The sequence below is a fragment of the Onychomys torridus genome, chromosome 14, assembly GCF_903995425.1.
Source record: "Onychomys torridus chromosome 14, mOncTor1.1, whole genome shotgun sequence".
Classification (NCBI taxonomy): Eukaryota; Metazoa; Chordata; class Mammalia; order Rodentia; family Cricetidae; genus Onychomys; species Onychomys torridus.
In genome coordinates this window covers 58,906,129-58,929,096 of record NC_050456.1, presented here as the reverse complement: position 1 = coordinate 58,929,096, position 22,968 = coordinate 58,906,129, and the positions used below count along the sequence as shown (strand labels likewise).

At 38.8% G+C, this 22,968-nt stretch overlaps 1 protein-coding gene across 1 annotated transcript in view; it reads left to right on the top strand.

Moving 5' to 3' along the window:
- Cep128 (centrosomal protein 128) overlaps positions 1 to 22,968 on the top strand; it is a 223,316-nt gene that overhangs the window by 99,016 nt on the left and 101,332 nt on the right. The window contains exons 15-16 of the mRNA XM_036205643.1: positions 15,711 to 16,061; positions 21,956 to 22,606. Coding sequence (XP_036061536.1) covers positions 15,711 to 16,061; positions 21,956 to 22,606 — 1,002 coding nt within the window. The remainder of the gene's footprint in view (positions 1 to 15,710; positions 16,062 to 21,955; positions 22,607 to 22,968) is intronic.

The following is a 22,968-nucleotide window of genomic DNA, read 5'->3' as shown; positions in this document are numbered from 1 at the left end:
CTCTTGGCAAAGACACTGGACAAGTGAATAAACCAAACCCAAGCAGAATTTGTAGTTCTGGAGTGTTTAGTTTAATTCCCTCAGCCTTCTTCCAGTACAAAAACCTAGGCGTTTAAGAATTTGGAAAATAAGACAGCCTTTCTGTTTTCTGTACTCTTTCAGTGGCATGGGAACTCTGTAGGTTAGAAAGTAGAAGTAGGCTGAATGCCTTAATTGTTTTCTTTAAGGCATCACTAGTATTTACATGTTATCATTTGAAGATATTTAATAAAGAAATAATTCAGGAATGAGAATATTTTTCCAGTTTTCTTTTCTGAAATTGTGGTAAGTCCTAATTTTTAAAACAAAACAGACATACATAAGGATAAGACTTGTATCTGCGCATGTCGTGTGTGTTGTGCATTTGTGTGTGAGTGATACCTGGGGGAAACAGGATATTAAGTGTGACCCACAATTTGTGAAGTATCAATAGCTTCATATTAGGTTGGTTTAATGTCTAAAGCAATTAAAAAGATAAAATACACTTTGGACATAATAACTTGGCTTGGAAAGATGGGTAGTCAGAAGCCAATGAGATGCTGTTAAAGCAGTATATAAGTCCTTCACTACCGCAGATGCCATTAAGAGACATACATAGGCTTTATAACATGCAAATTTAGCTGTTTGTATATTACTCCTGCAGTCTTTATTGTTACCTTATCTTTAGAGAAATTTTAATTTGATAGCATATCATTTTAAGTGGCAAATTAAATTGTTTTTTATATGTTTGTTTCAGGGAGCTTTCTACAAGGGCATAAAACGAGACAAGATTGCACTCCACCTCACATAAGCATGGGTGGCCCTGTTAGACTCTTTAAAGTTTGCAAATAGTAAAATTATCTCTAAAATATGAAGTTAAATCATTCAATGTTTTGGGTACCGATAAGTAACATGAGTAATTGAACAAAAGTCAGTGTTAGTGATTTTCCTCCCCAAATCCACTGATGCATTTAATTTGCTGTATTTCACTTAGGTAGAGAGTGGGTTCATAGCAAATTAATGGTCTCCTTTTTAAGGGGACTGCTAGTAATATGAGATTAGAATCAGGCAAACTTCTGTCAGGTCTGGGTTAAAGAGCTAGTTACTGCCTTTAAGGATGCACTAGGTTTTTGCAGAAACGCTGGAAGACTTTGTGTTTGTTAGGTTTCTAGTTACAATGAAAGCATTCACCTGACTGAAAGCACCTTAAGTGGGAAAGGCTCATTTGGATTACAGTTTAAAGGGAAACAGTCTGCTATGGTAGGGAGGGCATGGCAGCAGGAACCTGAGGCAGCTTTCTCCTGTTCACTCAGGGACCCCGGCAATGGGATGGTATCACCCATACTCAGGGCAGGTCTTCCCTCCCTCAGTTAAACCTTTTTGGAAATAGCCTCATAGTTATACCCATAAGTATTTCCTGCTGTGATTCTAAATGCTGTCAAGTTGACAGTTAACATTAATCACTACAGGCACCAATTTTTAAAACTTTGAAAGAATTAGGGATTTATTAACAAATCAAGGAAAAGAGGCTTCGGGTATTTTGTTGAAATTCCAAGTTCAGTGGTGGTTTTGACTTTTTTTGCAGCACATTTTTCCTGTAATGTGTGCTGATTCACAAACTGGAAAAAGGCCCAGGGTAGACTTCTGGGCTGACTGAAGATGAAGAATCCTGGGAAACCGCTCAGACTTTTACCCTATGTTAACCTCTTGGAGCCTTGATGAGCTGAAAATATACTAAACACAAGGACTGTCACATTGTAGCATCGCCTTGAATCTGCTTTGATGCTGTTTCTTCCTTTTGTAGTGGTCTCTCCCCCCAAAAGCAAGTATTTTGGGGAGAATGATATCACTTTGAGCCTTGCATTATTTATATGATTTGTCATATAGGGTCTGGCATTCAGTCATCACAATCAAAAGAGAAAAAAAAAACAAAAACCAAAACACAACAACCAGGCAACAAACAGAAATAGGCATATAGATTCTTTGAGTATTGAGGCATTGAAGTAACAGAAATCAATTTTAAAATACGTTACACATATGCTAACAAATTAATAATTACAGCAAATAATTCGAAATTATAAAAATTATTCTGAAATCTTTTTTAAAAAAAGATTTATTTATTTATTATGTATACAATATTCTGACTGCATGTGTCCCTGCAGGCCAGAAGAGGGCACCAGATCTCATTACAAGTGGTTGTGAGCCACCATGTGGTTGCTGGAAATTGAACTCAGGACCTCTGGAAGAGCAGTCGGTTCTCTTAACCCCGGAGCCATCTCTCCACCTCCCTGAAATCTTATAACCTATATAAAATGGCTGAATTTTAATAGCTGAACAGGTAGGGTTTATGACCTTGTGACGATAACAAATTTCATGCTGTTACCACATTGACTCTATCCTTATTGAGACTTGGCTTCAGTTTAGCTATTAATTTATTCATCTAGTTATCTATTGTTCTGGTTAGTTTTTATGTTAAATCCACACAAGCTAGAGGTTCCTGAGAAGTCTCTCTTCTGAGATGAAGGGCCTCAATCAGGTCGGCTTGTGGCCACATCTGTGAGGTATTGTCTTGACTGTTAGTAGATGTGGATGGCCCAGCCCGCTGTGGACAGTACCATACCTATGTAGGCGGTTTCTGGGCTAGCAGATCAAAGCAGATGATGAATTCAGAGGTGAACAACATTCCTCCATGTTTGCTAGTTCCTGATTGAGTCCCTGCTTTGACTTCCCCCAATGACGGTGGTGACCTGAAGACAGGAGCCAAATGAACTCTGTACTCTCCAAGTTGCTTTTGGTTCTAGTGTTTGGTTACAATAACAGAAAAGCAAAGGAGGGTATCTGCGGCCAGGGTGGTGGAGTCACTGTTGTATCACATCATGTAGATGTGAATAAATAATAGGTAGCAATTGCTTTCATCCTTAATTCTCTCTTAGTGTTTTAGATAAGGCTGTCCTACTAGTTCCATGTTCTTTCAATTTTTGTTTATCTGGGAATGCCCTTATTTTCATTTTAAAGGACAGTTATGCTGGGTCTGAAATGCTAATTGCCTTTCTTTTAGCCACTAGAATATAGTGCGTGTATGTTTTCTGGTTTCCATTAAACTTTTATTTTGTTTTTGTTATATGAGACAGGGTCTTACGCAGGCAAAGCTATCCCTGAATTCACTCTGTAGCCAAGGATTACTTTGAATTTCTAATCCTACATGCTTGCATTACACGGGTGTGCCAGCATGCCAAGCTTAAGTGACTGGAGATCTTTTGCGTTCTAGTAACCTATCAACTGAGATACGCCTCAGGTCTTGGTTATTCTTCATAAGAAATCAGATTATAATCTTACTGAATTCTCTTATATGTTGAGTCACCTTTTCTGTCTTCAAGGTTTTCTTGAGGTCTGTTTTTTTGAATTTAATCCCATATTTATTCCTCTTGGAATTCCTTGTATATGTAGACTAATAGTTTATTTCAACTTCTGGAGTTTTCTAGCTTTTGCCATATCCAGCATTTTCCTGCCCCTTTCTCTCCTTCCTTTTCATTCGGTATTCTCATTATGTGTGTTTGGTGTCTTACATTTCTCTGAAGCTATATTCATTTTTCAAAATTCTCTTTACTTGTCTTCAGATTGCATGATCTCCATTGATTGTAGACTCTTTGGCAGTACAAATTAACTATTGACACTTTGATGTGGATTTTTCATTTCCGTTTACAACCATACATTTTAGTTCCAGATTTCCCATTAAAAATTATGTTTTGAATTATAATGTATTCCATGGGCTCAGTTATTTGAATTCTTGACCCCATAGCTGGCAAGCCTGTTTGAGGCAGTTTTGGAACCTTTGGAGCAGAAGGCATGGTTGGTAGAAGTTGGGATTTTAGGTCAGGCTGTGAGTTGGTGCAACTTTGCCTGCTCCTGGCCAAAGTTTTCTCTGCTTACTCTGCTGCCAAGATGTTGGTGGTGTCTGCTACAAGCTGTCATCAAGTCAGCCTGTCCTTGGGCCATGATGGACTGTCTTCTGGGAACTTGGAGCCCAAAGAAATTCTCCCCACCTTAAGTTGCTTCTTTTCAGCACTTGGTCACAGCAGCTTGAATAGGAATAATACAAGTGGCTTTTGTCTTTTTATGGCTTTACTTGATGAGGTTTCTTTTAGCTCTTTGAATATAATAGCTAATGTGAAGTCTTTGATAAGTTCAACATCTGGACTCTTCCTAAAAGGCTATTTCTGTGCTCTTTTCACTTATATGCCACACTTTCATGTTTTGCTGAATGTCATAATTTTTGCTGAAATGGGATATTTTAGATAATATTTGTATTATGTAATTCTGATTCACTCCCCATCCTTAAAAAACTAATTTAGTGAATTGGATGAAACACTTTATTTAAACCTTTTTTCTGGGCAACGTGCTCTATCTGATGTCACTTCTACATTGTATGTACAGTTTCTATTACCTGAGGTGAGTATGGCTTTAGTTGGGATCTTTTGACACACTGTCTTCCTTATCTCTCCATCAGTCTAGGACATCTAACTCTGTTGTTATGTTATCCACTATTAGCTTTCACCAAATTTAGCCTGGTTGGTCTTTCACAACAATGTATTGAAATATAATGCATTGCTCTGTAATGGTGCATTATATTGACAGTACAGGTTAGCTTACATTGAGTTTCTCATTTTCAGTGTGTGGTATGAAATTGGACATAATGTACTTCAGTTGTCCTATGTAGTTTGTTCTAGACTTCTTTGCGACTACATCAATATTGGGGAGGTATGGGTATATGCTTCTCACTGACGCCTGTGTTGGCCTGCTACTTTTTTTTTTTCATTTTTCTTTATTAAGACATTTTCTACTCACTCCAATGCTATCTACAGACTCCCCCTCCTCCATCCTCTCACACCTCAGCCCTCTTTCCCAAGCCACCCCGCATCCCCACATCCCCCAAATCGAGGTCTCCCATGGGGAGTCAGCAGAGCCTAGCACACTGAGCCTAGGCAGGTCCAAGCCCCTTCCCACGACACCAAGGCTGTGCAAGGTGTCACACCATAGGCACCAGATTCCAGAAGCCTGCCCACAGACCAGTGACAGATCCCAATCCCCCTGCCTGGGTGCCCCCCAAATATCCAGAGAGCTTAGTCCAGTCCCATGGGGGCTCCACAGTTCATGGGCTTCCACTAGTGTGGACAGTCATCTCTGTACATTTTCCCATCATGATCTCGACGTCCCTCACCTGCAGTATCTCTCCTCTCTCTCATCAATTGGATTCCTGGAGCTCAGCCTGGTGCCTGGCTGTGGATCTCTGTATCTCCCTCCATCAGTCACTGGACAAAGGCTCTATCATGACGGTTAGGTTATTCACCAGAGTAGACAAGTCCAAGCACCCTCTGGACCACTGCCAGCAGACCAAGGTGGGGCCAACCTTGTGGATTCCTGAGAGCCTCCCCAGCACCCTGCCTCTTCCTATTCCCATGATGTCCTCATCTATCATGGTGTCTTCCTCCCTGCCCTCCCACTATGTCCCTGTTCCAGCTTGACCCTCCCATTTCCCTATGTTCTCACCCCCCACTCCTTGCCATCTGCCATTCCCCCTCCCCCAGTCCACTCATGTAGATCTCATCCACTTCTCCTTCACAGGATCATCCATGTGTCCCTCCTAGGGTCTTTCCTGTTAGGTAGCCTCTCCAGAGTTGGGTTGCAGTCTGAGTTGGCCTGCTACTTTACATAGCAGTTTGTTCCACTCATTTAGAGGGATCCCCAAACCAATCTGTTTATGCAGAATAGTTTTTTTAAGGTTTACTTATTTATTATGTATACAGTGTTGTATCTGCATGTATGCCTGCAGGACAGAAGAGACACCAGATCTCGTTATAGATGGTTGTGAGCTACCCTGTGGTTGCTGGGAATTGAACTCAGGACCTCTGGAATGTGAAAGGGCAGCCAGTGCTCTTAACCTCTGAGCCAATTTTTTTAGCCCTGAAAACAGAGTAGTTTTATACAATATACCTGTTTACTGTGTCAAAATTTTTTAGATTTGTTTTACTATTTTATGTATACAAGTGTTTTGCCTACAAGTATGTATGTGGCCCATGTCTGTGCCAGGAGCCCACAGAGATCAGATCCCTGGTACTGGAGTTATAGACAGTTTTGGACTGTCAAGTGGGTGCTGGGATTCAATCCTCTGCTGGTGCAACTAATGCTCTTGACCACCAACCTAATGTGATTAAATCGCTACCACTCCATGGAAAAAGATTAACGATTATAGGAATTTACTGGGGCGTTAACTCACGATACAGCAAACTCCCAATACAGGAAATAGGGATCATAGAAAGTTCCCCTGCTCTGTACCAGCATCCAAGACCACGAGGTAGTGAAGAGAAGAGAGTGAATGTATGTGCATCTCTGGTTTCAAGGGTCCCCGTCTGGGCCACACCCAAGGGCAGGTACCTAGGACCTATGTGCTGCCTCACTAGGGGTGGAGCTTCAGGGCATGGCAGAGACAAACCCACTACACTAAGCCTTCTCTCCAGCCCTGAACTTTTTTTCTCAAAGTGTCAAGTTAAACATCAAGAGTTACATGGTTGAAATTATCAGTCTAATGGAGTGTGAAGAAAATGAAGAAAATACGAGGGTCAGATTTTCCCTTGTATATTGCTGGGTCCTAGAAGTTAGCTATATGCCCCTTATGTTTTAAGTTAAACATTCTGAAGAGATGTGTATTTAAGATCTGGATAATGAGCATTACAGTTAGTGAAACACGTTAATATTTCATTTCTTCACAGAGATGAATGCATTTAATTAATTGAACATTATTTCCTGTACTTTCCTTAGGCTTGGTATGATACTTCATTAAAAAATACAAGTACTAACATATGTTCCCATAGGATGTGTGGAGAAACAATTATTTTTAATCACTAAGACTTAAGGGACCTAGCATGTTGGATTAGTGTCATGTATATATTTCTCTACTTATTAGGAAGAAAATGATAAGAGTGTATGTGGTTAAAATTAATGTGCTAGAAATGGAAAGTTACATAAAACTCTTTTGACATGGCACTAAATTGGTCCTTGATGTCTTATTTTCTCCATAACTTGTTAAAAGTTTGAATCAGTTTAATGTGCGTTTTGCTTGAGGTAAGAATTTGCTCCCTGATTTTAAGTGTGCATTCTCCTTTGCCATCCCTGTACTTTGAAAGAAGCCTTCTGTATTATGGACTCAGTGAGTGATGGCCTAATTTAGCTTTGAGGAGATATGTTTCAAAGCTGCAGACTTGCTTTGATTGATTTGAGTTCTTTTGTTCAAAGAAGCTTGTCTTAGTTCTTCTGACTGGACAACTGATGAGTTGTCCTTTCAGTACCAGTTCATAAAACACTGAAATTATCCTGAAATGAGTGAGTTCATCAAGACATGCAATAGCATGTCAGGCCAATTTGCAACAGAGATGAGTGGGGCCTGATTTAATTGAAAATCTGAGAATTTCAGATGAAACCCTGTTAAGTCCATTAAAGGTAAGACTCTAATATTGATGTATAATGTGGGAAGAACTGGTCTAGATATTTTTGTAACCCTCCGTGTTGTTTACATAATTACCAGACCAGGTCCTGCCATCCGGCCTAGACTTCCAAGAAGCATTGGAAGCTGATGCTGCAAAACCCTCTGAGGCAAACAGTGGTTATTCATCATGGGACAACATGGCATCTCTTTGACTGCCATTAGTGTCAAAGAGGGAGTAAGAACACGCCTTTTGCCTTACTCCTGCTTTCCAAATCTCTCTATGACATTTAGGGATCTGATTTGTACTCCGGAAAGCCTAACTCAGGAGAGTGCAGGGGAGTCTTTGTTAATAGGGTCATTATTAATGATAATTTGTTGAATTTCTTTCAAATGATAGTTAATTTATATGAAATCTTATTTCCAGTGGCTTGTTGACCATTTTTTGCTTTGGGGCTACTGCTCTTATGTTTTAGAAGAACAAAACTTTGAATGCCAATGCTTGAGATGCCATTTTGTGTTAATGTGCTGTTCCCGTACATTCAGACAAGCAGTGTGTTTATAGAAACTGTGTTGTAGAACCAATCATTCTCATGTGGTTGAAGAGTTTTTATGAGAAATATTGTCACTAATACATGTTCTTAGCAAAGATTTTTAACCAAATGATTATTCCTAAACTTAATAAAAATATACAAATTTTAATTTGCTATAATAATTAAAATGTGAAAGTTACTCTTTGTGGTCCATTAAACAACTGCAATATAAACATCTGTATAATTTTATAAAGTGCATTTTTTATTGAAGTACATTTAACAGTGTGTGTATAAACATAAGGCCATATCTATTGCATATTTGGTATATATATATGTATGTGTATATATATATATATATATATATATATATATATATACACACACATACGTGTGTGTGTGTGTGTGTGTGTGTGTGTGTGTGTGTGTGTGTGTGTGTGTATGTGTGTGTGTGTGTGTTTGCTCCCACACACCTGACAGAGCAGCTACTAGAGACATTATAATGATAGTCACTTCCTTCTCTTGGGATTTAGAAGGGCTTTTCTCCCCAGTTTTTTCAAATGTTATAAAACTGGAAAAACTGAACCAATTTAACAAGTAACCTTTTCACTAGTTTTCAGTAGAAAACACAAAATTTACCAATGATTATATTTTCATTTGGCTACACTAAGTTTTGGAATTATTTAACAAACAATTGTGACATCATGTTAGTTTGAATCCTTCAATCAGCTGTTGTTTGGGTAGTGTTGGGGGGACCTTTCTTTTGGTCCCATCCACTTGTTTATCTTTTCTTTCTTTCCCATTGTCCTCCCAATACTTTGCTGTGTCAACATCAAGGTTCATAGTGACAGAATCATGAAGAATGCTGGAGGAAAGCAGAGGTTAGGAGGTTAGACCCGTGGTCCCTCTAGTGATGCCGGGAATTGAATTCTCATGTTGGCTGAGCTTGACATCCTTTTTTTCAGTTTCTGTCTCATGTCCCCATCCCTGCTTCTCTTCTTTCAAGCACTTTCATTAGCAATGTGACTTATCTCCTAGTCAGTACCTAAGGTAGTTCAGGCATCTTTTGCAAGGACCACTATTGCTAATTAGGAAACTTCTTCTGATGATGTGAAGGCACCAGGGGATGGGACACCAGGACTTACTTGGCAGCTAGAATTGTGAGGAAAGTGAGATTTGAAACAGAGAAGGGTTGCTCAGCCATATCCCATGTATGCGAAGGAACTCATCTCTTCATCTTCCCTACAAGGCTGTGTGGTTCTCTGGAACAACAGAACATAGAGCCAGACCGTCACATTTGTCTTTTTATCCTAGCAGCTTGCATATTCTTCAGCACAGTAAATATTTACTGCATTGAACAGAAACACGCAGAGGATTTTTCTTAGAAAGACTGACAAGTGTTCTTTTTCCTTTTTAATTCTTGCATGCTACAGGTTGTTCTCCCCTGTTATAAGCCAGCTTTATTGACTTTGCTGAAATTGAGTTGAATTGAGAAAAGAATTGGTTCTAAAAGTCCATTCCCACTTTAAGTGGATAATGTTCAATTATTTTTAATGTTGCTATAATATTTTAATATGTAGTATTAGCATAATGTCCTTTAGTGATTAATCTTATCTCAGTTACATGTCTGATTATGTTATTCCCTTGCCAGGAAATCTTTGAAGTTCCAAGTGGATTTTGACATCCCTTCAGCCCAATTTCTGACCTTAGTTTCCAGTCTTTCTTTAGCCTTTATAACTGTCACTCTCTACCATCAACCACTAGGGACTCATGGTGGAAATTCTTGTTCAGGTTCATTTCCACTCTTTTAGTCAGATCCTTTCTTTCTCACAGTTCACACTGCCTGCTAATCTTCTTTCTTCCTGTTTTAAGTCTTACTGAACAGAATCTACTGACCGAAATCATGTCTCCACTCCTTACACCAGTGTGTCTTCCCTTCCAGGCAGCATTTCTTGTGCTGTACTTTCCTCTGGGCACATGGTCTTGGGTCTTGACATTGTAGGTAGTAAGTGTTCACCTCTGATATGGGTCTGTCTGTTTGTTGATTCATTTATATAGTGTTTCTTATTGAGACAGGGTCTTACTATGTGTCATAGTTGACCTGGAATTCACTATGTACCCTAGGCTAATAATGAGTATTTGTTAATCCTCCTGCCTTAGCTTCCCAAGTATTGGGATTACATGCTTGAGCCAGCATGCCCAACAAGGTATGAAGGGTTTTCCCCGCTAATACTGGGGGTTGAGCCCAGGGCCTTGCCCATTGTAGGCAAGCACTTTACCACTGGACTATGACCCTAGCTCCTGGTTTTTATTTAAACTCAACTCAAGCCTTATCCTGTGGTTCTTTTTTTCCCTGAGTTCCTAGAAATATCTGTGCAATGATGTTTATGTAATTCCTATTTCAGGGTTCCTTTTTGTTTCTGGCCACTTATATAGATATTAAAGTTTTTTAGCCTATATTCAGGTAATTAATAGAGTGAAATATGGAGTCATAAGGACTTATGACTAGTCCTTTCTGCGTCAAATCCGTGTTTTATCTTGTATCGATCACTCTGCTTCAACTTCCCCTCTCTAAAATGTAGATACTGGACTATCTTTCTAATCACAATATGGCCTCTGGTTAGATATAAAAAAAATCTATTCATCCCTAAGTCCCGAAAATGTGCTTGCCACTCACTATTCATGTGATTTCGAGATTATGTGTGGGCAGTGGTTCCTCTGAGAAGTTGATATTCTTTGGCTCATGTTGTAAATGGAATAGCTTTAGTTCAAAGAGAATAAGCTGTTCCTTTTAGGCCACAGAGTCCCAGAGTTGTGATTTGAAGTCAGTCTTGTGTGACTCTTACTACTGCTTACTTTGCTTAGACTGTGTAAATAATGTGATTTATGTTGAATATCTAGGGGGTTTTGTTGTTGTTGTTGTTGTTTGTTTTTGTGTTGAAGTTTGAGTTTTGATATCTGATAGGCAAATGGCACTTATGAGACCATCCAATAGTTAAATCCCATAGATGGAGCTTCTAATGAGTTTTCCTAATTGATGACATTTTATAAATATTGTTAATTCCCTCTAGAGGGATTGTGCATTTCACATTTAACTCCACTGGGAAAGAGAACTGGATACTCATTCCTATTTTCCATGGGTTTCAGCCTCTCTTCCCCTTTCCTTTGCTGATTTTTCTTGGTATTCTTTCTTCTTACTAAATTTTATTGTGAGTCTGACTATGATGTGTTGAGTCCTCTATATCCTTTGAGATCTCACCAAACCTGAGGTCTATAAAATAAGTACACACCAACATTTTCTTGCCCTTGAAGAATGAGAATAGAAATGGAATTGAGTTATGTAAAGTTTCAGATTTAGTTGGAAGATCTAATAACATTTTGATAATGTATAAGAAAGAATTCTTAGTTACATGGGAGTGTCTGTGGTCTGTGGTTTTTTTTTTGTTTTTTGTTTTTGACTTTCTTCTTTGATGGCATTTAAACAGAATAAACGCCATGAAGTGATATGCTATAGGGACTGAGATAATTCTATGTCTTCTAAATACAGAGTTCTTCAGGGTAGAAGTTGCCTCTAGGAAATAGCATTCCTGGCTCATTTGTATAGTATGACAGAGTCTTGTAGAGGTCTCAGGAGAAGACAGATTAGTCATTGGTAAGGTTCAGAATTGTACTAGTAGACTGTTTCAGTGGTGTCCTGCCGTGACGGCCTCAATTTAGCCTATGAAGGAAGAGCTGGGTTCATATTAAAAGTGGGTGAAGGATGTAAGAGTCTTAAATGAGATAGTTTGGAATGATCATTGTTTAAATTGGATGGTGGTGTGGAAATTTTTCTGAGTGCTGATGAGTGGCTCTTGATCTGTGATTAAATTGACTGATACTCCTTCCTGTGTGACTTATTTTTCTCCTTAAGAGATTCAGAGCTTGTGGTAGGGCTTAGGAAACTGCCTAGTTCACCCACAGCTGATGGTTTGTTGATGAGCAGTTTAGAGTTTGAGATGTCAGCAAGAAAATGACTAAAGGGAAAGACTATGGAAGTTAGCAACCCAGGTTTGAAAGCTCACAGAAAGGATGACAAGCAAAAGGTCCTCTCCTGAATGATCAGGTTTAGCAACAGGAAGGGAGTCGAGGAACTGGATAGATTAGCATCTATTATTATAGATTAGATGCTAACTAGTGGGATTGATAACTAAAGGATTTAGTTATTGATAATTATTGGATTTGAGGGTCTTCGAGGATCAGGTGGTTTAGCAAAGGTTGACAAACAGAGCTTCTGGAATCAGACTGTGTCCAGCACCTTTCCTTCACATACAGAATGTATCATCTTGGACTGGTTTTTAAGTGTAGCAAATCTTGGTTGCCTGACACCAAAATGTGAAATAGCATGGGGGCATGACTGTAGAATGTAAGCCTGTAGACAGTTCTGCACCATGTTTTAGCTTTCGCTGTTGTTGAATGTTAATTAGAGGTTGGTTGTGAATACCTTCCCAACTAAATTGTTTCTTTGGTATTTACACTGTGTCTAGGAGCCAGGTATCTGACACAGGGTAGTTGCAGTTGTTCTCCTTTTAGGTTGTTTGGTGCCAAAAGCGACAAGAAGGAAACAACAAGGTTCACTTTTGTTGTTGTTGTCATCAAATACGGAATCATATGGTTGTTGCCCATTAATAAGGTTGATTTCTAGAATATTGGTAAAGCTTGTAGAAAAAGGGCAAATATTTGGTAAACCACAATCACTAGAGTTTTCTGATCTCAGCGTAGAATTTTCCATGCAAACAAGTGCACAGTTCTCAGTTTCCTGTTTGATTTGGGTGGACAAAAGAGTGACTCATGTCTTCCAGGCTGCCTTGAACTTGGTGAACTGAGCAGATGCAAGCCTGTTGCTCTAAAAATGAACCTTGTTTCAAGGAATGGTTATTTGTTTAAAAAAGGATTTTTGTTATAATGTCAAACTGACTTTTTATTTATATTGAAAAAGTTTTTTTTCTTCACTTAATATATCCTGATTATGGTATCCTTCTCTCTACTCCTCCCTGTTCTTCCCCAACTTCCCTCCCATCTGGATCTACCCCTTTTTGTCTCTCATTAGAAAAGAAATAGGCTTTTAAGGGATGATAATAAAATAAAATATAGTAAGATAAAACTAAAACTAACACATTGGAATAGGATTAAAAAAAGAAAAAAAAAAAACAAGGAAAAAATCCCAAGAGAAGGCACAAGAACTAAAGACCCATTTGTTTGCACATACAGGAACTCATAAAAACACTAAACTGGAAGCCATAACATATACATAAAGGACTTGGTACAGACCCATGCAGGCTTTGTGCATGCTGTCTCAGTCTCTGTGAATTCAAAGACCATTGCTCATCTTGATTTAGAGGGCCTTGTTTTCCTGATGTTCTACATCTCGTCTTGTTCTTATACTCTTTCTGCCCTCTCTTCTACAGAGTTCTGGAGCCCTGAGGGGTGGGATTTGATGGAGACATCCCATCTAGGGCTGAGTGTTCCAAGCCTCAAACCAGCATTATGTCTGGCTGTAGTCTCTGTTTTTGTTCCCATCTGCTGCAGAAAGAAGCTTCTCTGATGATTGCTGAGCAAGGCACTGGTCTATGGGTATAGCAAAATGTCATTAGGAGTCATTTTATTGCTAATTTTCTTCTTCTTCTTCTTCTTCTTCTTCTTCTTCTTCTTCTTCTTCTTCTTCTTCTTCTTCTTCTTCTTCCTCTTCTTCTTCCTCTTCCTCTTTTTAAAACAATAGTATTTGGTTTTACTCTAGGTCCCGGGGCTATCTAGTCTCAGGTTCTTGGACAACCAAGCAGTATCAGATATGGATTATATCTTAGACAGTGAGCCTTAAGTCATATCAGAAATGGGTTGGTTGTTCCCACAAGCCTTGTGCCACTATTGCTCTAGTTTATCTTGCAGGCCAGACTCTATTGTAGATCAAAGGATTTGTGGTTAGATTGGTGTCTATGTTTCTCTTTTGTTAGCATGCAGTGCTGTCTTATACCAAACAAAGCTGGTAGCAGGTAGAGGTGAAGGCTATATGTAGGCACCAGCTCAACTTCTCCATGTTCAATGGGTTGTGTAGGTGTTGTCTTCAGCAATGGAGCATTGTTGTCAGTTTGTGGAGAGCAACCTATAGTCTTGGCAACAGCCTAGGTTGTTTGGTGGTTCCCATGGGACCCCTCTGGCCAACAACTCAATTAGATTAACCTAATCCCAGGACTGGAAGCTTCATTTGGTAACAAGAGATGGCCAGTTGGGTTCCTGTCTTCCCCATTACTTGATGATTTCATTTAGATCACCTTCAATATGTTTATATTTTATGAAGCTTCTACTATATTATTTTTCCATAATATCCTTCATATTGCCCTTAGGTATAGCTGTCTTTCCCTGTATTCCATCCTTTGTATCCCTCTATCCTCCCCCTCCCCACTGGATTCTCCTGTTCCAGCCTCCCTACTCATCTGTAAGTATTCTTTCCCTTTCCTAAGGAGATCTTTCTGTCCCCTTACTTCCTTACTCTATACCTATTCTCTGTAGTTCTGTGCATTGTAGCTTGATTATGATTAAATTAAGGGCGGATGATGCTTAGTTTGAGCCACTGATCATGGTTAATGAAATTGAGGTTGAAAAATGCTGCTCTTGAGGCCAGAACTCTGTAAGGGCTTCTAGCCTGCCTATTTGTCAATGCCTCCAGGTACATAGATGGTGTTTATTGCTCCTCTGAATCACAGCATCTTTTTAGCCTGTTGGATTCATTATTTTTAAGAACAATGACATTTTAGAGTTATTTGTTATTTCTAGGTGTATGGAAATGACTGTCAGGAGGGATATCTCTTGTGAAACATTATGAATGCTTAATTTCTGTACTTGTGGCTTCCTTATAAAGTTTTGAGTGAAGTAACATTGTTTTAATTGTATAAAACCAGTTATTCTCATTTTTGCATTCAATATTTAATTATTCTCATATTAAATATATATTGTCCAACATGATTTAGTGTAAACTTCCAAATGTAAAAATTAACCACCCCATCCTGTTGGAAGAAATTTAGGTTTAAAGATACTTGCCTTGACTAAAGAACTGTCCTGAATAAGTTGATTTTCAAATGTGTACCGCAGTAGTTCCTAGCAGCATGAGAGAACTGTTTAGACTCATATTACATTACTATGGCTGGAAATAACTGTGACCCCTTCACAGGGGATCTTTGAAAGGAGCTGTTAAACATAGTATTATCAACACAGTGCTTCCATCATCAGTGCTCGTTTTATTGCTACTGATTTATTATTTTATCATAATAAATTTCATGTGCTGCTAGAAATTGAAACACTGCACAATTGCTTCTAAGTGTTTTCTAATAATCTGACATATTTTAAATCACTGTCTTTGCTTCAGTCAAACAAAGCAGTAGGTAGATTTTTACTAAAATAACACGTTTTTCTCAGCACTGCCTTCTAATTTTGTGACAATTAGAAGAATATAGTGTGAAAGATAGGTAATACTTTATCCCTAGTTAATTTGACTATTAAATACTCAGAAATGAAGCCTACATTCTAGACTGATTGTGAATGAAATTGGGTGGTGATGGCCTTTGTCTCAGTGACAGTAGAGTGTCTTGGTTTGCATGGTACACACCCAACCCTGATAAGAATTTAATCTTAATATTCCATGTGGTTAATTCTAGACTCTAACACGTGACTTGGAGAACAGGGAAAAACAACAATTGCAGATGTTGGATCAACTTAAGGAGATCCAGAATCACTTTGAGACCTGTGAGGCCGATCGTAAGCACACTGACCTCCAGATCTCAGAGCTGACTCACCACGCAGAGGATGCGACCAAGCAGGCCGAACACTACCTTAGTGAATTCCAGAGGTCAGAGGCCCTGCGAGAGGAGGCAGAGAAGAGGCGAGAAGACCTGAAAATGAAGGCCCAGGACTCCATCCGCCAGTGGAAGGTGAAGCACAAGAAGCTGGAGCGGGCCTTGGAGAAACAAGCTGAAACCCTTGACCAGCTGACAGAAAAGAACAATCAGGTATAAGAGCTAGATTCCTACCCCTTTGTTCATCCTTTGACTAAACACCTGAGGACCATGCTGTGTCTACAGCTATTGATAGGTCTCAGACAAAAAGCCATTAAGTATTGTCTAGTTGAAGGGAAAACATTATTTAGTGTTTGGATTTTTCAAATTTTCTAAATGATTCTAATATTTGGTCCTTTTCAGAATTGGGAAGGAATCTTCTACCTTTCACTTCAGTTTAGCTTGTGAATTCCCTAATTTGAATTATTTTTCAGTATTCTAACTTTCCAGAGGAAAAGTCACTTAATCTCTTAATCTCTGTTAACATTGTGGCTCTCCCCCTACTGCACATGTTTTCCAATCTCCTTTGTTTGAGTATTTTGATTTAAGGCCAGGGTGGAAAGGAGAGGGTTAAGTCTGTAGTAGTGACTAATGATTTACTCTGGGAGGTGCTATCATAGGCTGATATAAATGGGGACATTGAGAGTGTCTTTGGCAGAACAGTGCCAGCAGATCACAAGGCTGTTTTTTTTTTTTTTTTTTTTTTTTTTAATGCTCTCTTAACAGCAACAGAAAGCCTTGTGCTAATCTTGGTATGTAGTCACATTATCTTGTCTCTTACACAATCAGTTACTTTAAATAGATTTAATGATCCTATGTTGATTTTCAACTATTTCTTTGTTTTAACTAAACACAGATGTTAAAAAGAATAAAGCACAAAGTCATGATTGATGTTTGTCCATGTTTGGTCTAGGATTATCATATATACTTTGTTGTTTGTCAAGAACTCAAAATAGTCCTGAATAACCATTTGGTTAAGTGAACTCTCTTTGGAAATAATAACAATAGCATCATAAAAGGAAAATTCAGGACAGTTATATTTATAGGATCCATTGACATTACTTATAATGGCAGATGCTTATTTTGGGTCAAATGGCATGACCATGATGCTTTACTGTTTAAATATGCATTTTCTCAGATTTAAGATTAGGGAAACCTGCTCCATGTGGAGTGCTTTTTGTTTTAACTCATCTGACACACAGTGAGTGATGGGTTGCCAGGAGGTAAAGCAGTCCTAAGGCTTTTGGACTAATCTAAATTGATTGGATTCTAGAAAATTCCTTTACCTTGATTATCTTGTTGTTGGTCTGGCTTGGCAACTGGTTATGAGACCATGCCTATAAGGGAAGGCAGCTAGAGAGCAAAGAGTAGCTGTTGATTGACTGGGAGCTATCTGTGGATCTTCCTTCATTAGAGGTAATTTAGAAGGGTCCATGTCACCAGGTAGTATCCCAATTTATGGTGCTGATCATTTATTAGATTGAGTTTTCAGAATATGAAAATTATTAAAAAATTTCTCAGAATCTTCCTGATAAAATTATTTTCTTTTCATTTATCATTACTGATGATAAGCAGAGTAGTTTTAAAATGATTGCTGCAGTTAGGGTAGGAATACAATTATCACAGCAGGCATTGTAATTTATCCTTTAAAAACCTTAAAAATTAATGCAGCATGTCGCAGTTCGAGCAATGGTTAATCAAAAGAGAAAGGATTAGAAATGTTTCACAGAGGCTGCAAGTGTCTGGTAAATCTGTGATGTACAAATATGTGGTGAATAATTTTGGAAAATTTAAAAAGTATCCAGTAGCTAGTACATACTTGCTGTACAAGTATGAAAACTTGCAATTGGGTCTTAAAAAGCTATCTAAAAGCTAGGTACAGTGGTAGACATCTGTGATCCCAGGACTGAGAATCAGAGACAGGTGCATCTGAGGGGCTTCCTGACCAGTCTGGTTAGTCAAAATATCAAGCTTTAGGTTCAATGTGAAACCGGCTTTAAAACAATAAGGTAGAGAGTAAATAGAGCATGACATCCTGATATTGGGCTGGGGTCATAGGTCAGTGGTACAGTACACATTTGGCATATTCAGTGCCCTGGGTTCAATTCCCAGTAACACACACAGACACACAGACACACAGACACACACACACACACACACACACATACACACACACACACACAGAGAGAGAGAGAGAGAGAGAGAGAGAGAGAGAGAGAGAGAGACAGAGACAGAGAGACAGAGAGCAGCTTAGTGAATATTGCCTGTAAGGAACTTGGTATGGGATGTCTTTCTGTATGCTGTGAATATGTGTTTCTCTGATTGGTTGATAAATAGCTGTTTGGCCTATGGCAAGGCAGCTTAGAGGCAGGTAGGAAATCCAGGTGGAGAGACAGGAAGAGAAAGGAGAGGCAGAGAGACGCCCGCTTGCTGCCCAAGGAACAACATGCCAGCAGGTAAGCCACTGAACACGTGGCAAAACATAGATTAATAGAAATGGGTTAATTTAAGATATGAGAGCTAGCTAGCAAGAAGCTTAAGCCATAGGCCATCCCATTTGTAATTAATACAAGCCTCTGTGTGTTTACTTGGGTCTGAGTGGCTGCGGGACTGGGTGAAACACCAGAAAACTTCCAGGTACAGATAGAGTATTTACTTAACATTTAATTCTTAAGAAAAAAAATCACAAAGACACCTTAAGGCATAACTAGTCCACTTTTCAGTTTGGGGCTAATTAGTTTCATAAAATGACTTTTGGGTACATTTGAAAGTGTATTTTAAAGGAAAATGATACAAATATGACATCTTATGGCTTAAAGGATGAATGAATGAGTTCGTTAATAACTTTGTAGCTGTGTTGACCCATTTTGTGTAGTTAAATGATACAGTTTTTTTATTTGTAAAATGCTCTTATGCTTAGTCTGTTTCTCTTTGTAGCATAATTTATATTCTGCTTTAAGATTTGCCGCGTAAAAGTGTGTTAAAAGACTAAATGCTTCTTTTCTCTTCAAATTCCCCTGACTTCTATTCTTCTTTTGTACATTTAGGGAAATTTGGTCACATGACCCAAAACTATTTTACTTACTAATGGACATGTAATTTTAACCAAAAATCGTATAATCACAGAAAAATGGCATCAAAAAGAAATTAAGGCCAGGTCATTTTTTTTTTTCCCTTCAAGGAAGAGGACATAGCAAGGACCAGGGACCATGATGCACCTGAGTAGTGTGCAGATGAACACACAGGGAGACTGCAGTGATCTGGCTGTCAGGACCGCTTAGTTTCTTGTTTTCTTTTCTCAGTGCTGTTGGAAATCGTTGGTTTTCAGATGTGCTTTGAAAAATAAAGAGGAAGACTTAGGAATCCGAATTTGATCGTAGTGTGTGTGTTCCTAGTGTTCCTCTACTGGAGTTAGTATGGCTAGTATTCTCTGCATTTCTTTTCTGTCTCCTGCTGAATTGACGGAATTTTCGGCCTGCTTGTGTATTGAGCTTTTTACTTGATAGTGTTTGACTTTAAGAATCTTCACTTGTGGTCTTTTCCATCTATGAATTTCTCCCCTGCTGAGAGATGTTATATCCTGCTCTGTGAGAGCTGAACTATTCTAATAGTTTAAGGTAAGAAGGCTCTTTGCTAATGTGTTCCACTTTCTGAGCCTGTGCTGCAGCCTATGAGATGCAGTTCAGGAAAGTACTGGCATTTTCTGCATTTTTTTTTCAAATGGAGAATAACATTAAAACCTCCCCCATGAACCCCTTAGTAAAATTAAGATGGTGATATGGACATTAGTGTGAGGCCTTGCAGGAGCTGTCCTTCTTTCTGCCCCTACCAAGGTTTTGTCATTCTTGTGCTTGCCTGGCTAGAACATTCTTTTCTCATTCTTATTCCTCACAGCTTGCCATGCTGGACCCCCCCTCCCCCCCCCGCCCTCGTACACCACTGTCGTCATTCAGAATTTGTCAGGATCTCACTCAAGTCCGTATTTCACTCTTCACTGTTGTCCTTCTTCACAGTGATCTTCCAGTGGCTCTCCTTGAGCTACTGATTCATACAATTCAGATTATTCTTCGTCTATAATAGTTCTTCATTCTCTCTTTCAGTTCCAAAATCTTGATCTGGGATTTATCAATTCTTTTATTCACTTTTTTTTTTTAAACTAACCACACCTAGCCCTTAGCCAGAAGCAAATATACAAATACCACTTGGTTTTCAGTGTCTATATTACTGAAGAACATTCCAGACCTGACTAGTGTCTTTTTTCTCTCCAGCTTGAGCTGTCCATTCTCATGTGAACTGATAGGATTTTGGAACACTGGGAAGATGGTGAACACTAGACAGTTGTAAAGTAGCAGAGCCTGGGATTCAAAGGACTGCTACTAAATCATTGTATTTCTGGACCTGTTGCATTGTGAGAACAAGAAGGATTCTTGCTGTTGTGACCAATTTCAGGAGAAGAATGTTCTACCAGATAGTTTTGTCCTGAGACTCCAGCCTTCATCTCTAGCTGAAAGCCTCTTAACTCATGGCTTGGGTTAAGCACAAATCCACGTACTTAAGCTGTCTCCTCTTAGAACCTTGCCCTATTATCCTTATAGGGTATTTTCATCTTCCTTAGTAGCATAAATATAATGATTCCTTTAACAAGATGTTTGTCTTTAGTTTCTGGAACTGTATTTGTTATTACAACTTGTATGAGGCTATTACCTGTTGTACCAGAACTCCACAGACTGAAGGTAAACAATAGAATTTTATTGGGCTTACAGTTCTGGAGGCTGGGGAGTCCAAGAACATGGTTCTAGCATTTAGAGAAATCCATTGTGCTGAGTCATAGCATGACTTAATTGTTTTTTTCTTTGAAGATAAATAATTAAAAAAATTTAAGTCCATGGTCCTATTTATGGCAGAACTGGTAAGCAAAATTCAATTTTTTCAGGTCAAAGGTTACAGCTTAGTCACCCCTCTTTTCTTTTTTCCTTTTATTATTTCATTTCATTTATGTATATAGTGTGTTGAATACATTTTCCCTCATGGTCCACTACCCTCTCTTTCTTACCCCTCCCTGTTTGTTGTGGTCTCCTTTGTCCCTCTGGACAGTCTTACCTCTCCATTTGTACATATGTTTACATATGTGATTTTATGTATCTTTGTAAAGTCTGTTTCAAATTGACCTTCCAGATTCTGAAAGGAACCTTAATATTTACTTTACAGCATTTCATAAGTATACACAGCATTTTTCTCTGTTAAAAGTAAAAGACAAGAACTAAAATGACAAAAGTCATAGCAAGGAGGGTGTGCTGAGCTTGGGCAGCAAGCATGAAGCATCGCTCCTGGTCAGTGTGTGGTGGAAACAGCTTTGGCTGTACTGGCCACTGTTGCCTTTGAAATGAACATGCTGAGAATCAGACACCAGGATGGTTGGTTCTTGGCCTCTGTTGCCCAGTTTACACTTCCCCTCCAGGAGATGTATTTCTCTTGAGTTCCTTCCCATGCCTTATAAAGAGTTTATGTCCATCATTGTGGGCTCTACAGGTTTCTTGTTTATTGCTGTGTTTCTTATCAGACATTGACATTATTTGATTAGTTTATCACAAGAGACACACATGTATCTTATCCTTTATTTGATGTTGTCTATGTTCCCCATATTATCATTTATCTCTTCTTTTTGAGTGTCTCACTGGAATATACATTACTGTTATTTTAAGCAATGTTTTAATATTTCAGTATCTAGTAAGTCACAACAGGTTTTTTTTCCCCTCTTCATTCCTTTGCTTGATTTTATCTTCCATTTAAGTAATTGTTGATCATTATGGATTAGTACATTTTGGTAATAGGTATTTGAAATACATGTTTATACCAGTGAGGTAGTATAATATGTGATTTTATGTAGCTATATAATGATTATGTGCTTTTCCAACTTCCATCCTAAAAATATTTTTCATTAAAAAAGGCCAAATATGATTTAGTGAAATTTTCTTCTTCTTATGGATTAGGTTTGATCTTGTTACGTGGAAGATTTGTGGTAAATTTTGCATTAACCATCTTTTCGTCTTGTATCCATGACCCACTAGCTTCTAAAAGAGAAGGATGAATTGAAAAGCCAGTTTTATGGAGCATTACAACAGATTGAGAATCTCAGGAAGGAACTGAATGACGTCCTAACCAAGCGTGCCATGCAGGAGGAGGAGCTTCACTGTAAGGACCAGAAACTCAGCGATGTTCAGTCTCACCAAGTTGAACTTGAACTGGAGGTCAAGAATTCCCTTGACACCATCCATCGGCTGGAAAGTGAATTGAAAAGACAGAGTAAGATTCAAAACCAGATAAAAGATGAGAAGATTCGCCTGGAGGAAGAAATTGCAGAGCTAAAGATGAGCCAGGCCCAGGACAAAGTCAAACTTCTTGAGATGCAGGAGTCCATCAAGGACTTGAGTGCCATCCGAGCAGATCTCGCCAATAAATTGGCCGAAGAAGAGAGAGCCAAGAAAGCTGTGTTCAAGGACCTTTCTGAACTGATGGCCCAGGCCAAGTCTAAAGAGGAAGAAATGGCTACCATTATCACACAGTTAAACTTAGAACGAGACGTTCACCAGAGGGAGCTGAAAGATCTCACATCCTCACTGCACAGCGTGAAAACGAAGCATGAACAGAATATCCAGGAGCTGATGAAGCACTTTAAGAAAGAAAAGAGTGAAGCAGAGAATCATATCAGGACACTGAAGGTACCTGTGCTTAATTATCTTGATGATACTGACAGAATTTTTTTCCCAGTGCCTCTTGAAGTTAATAAAGCGTGAACTTTTAGAGATCATTCTGTATTCCCAAGCATTGCAGGGAAGATAAAGCCAACAATAAAGAGGTTTATTCATGCCTGTTCGGCCAGGTCGAAATGAGTTATAGCAGCCACCTGGGAACATCCATTTCAGAGCATAGGAGCCTTTTAAAGAGAACATTTAGCTATTTTGGGAGTTCAGGAATGGTAGAGGTGGCAGTAGTCCTAGACCTGAAATGTGCCCTCATTCAACATTTATGACCTCCTAAAATACAAAAGGCAAAGACTTGTCAAGGCCACAGAAGCTGTAGC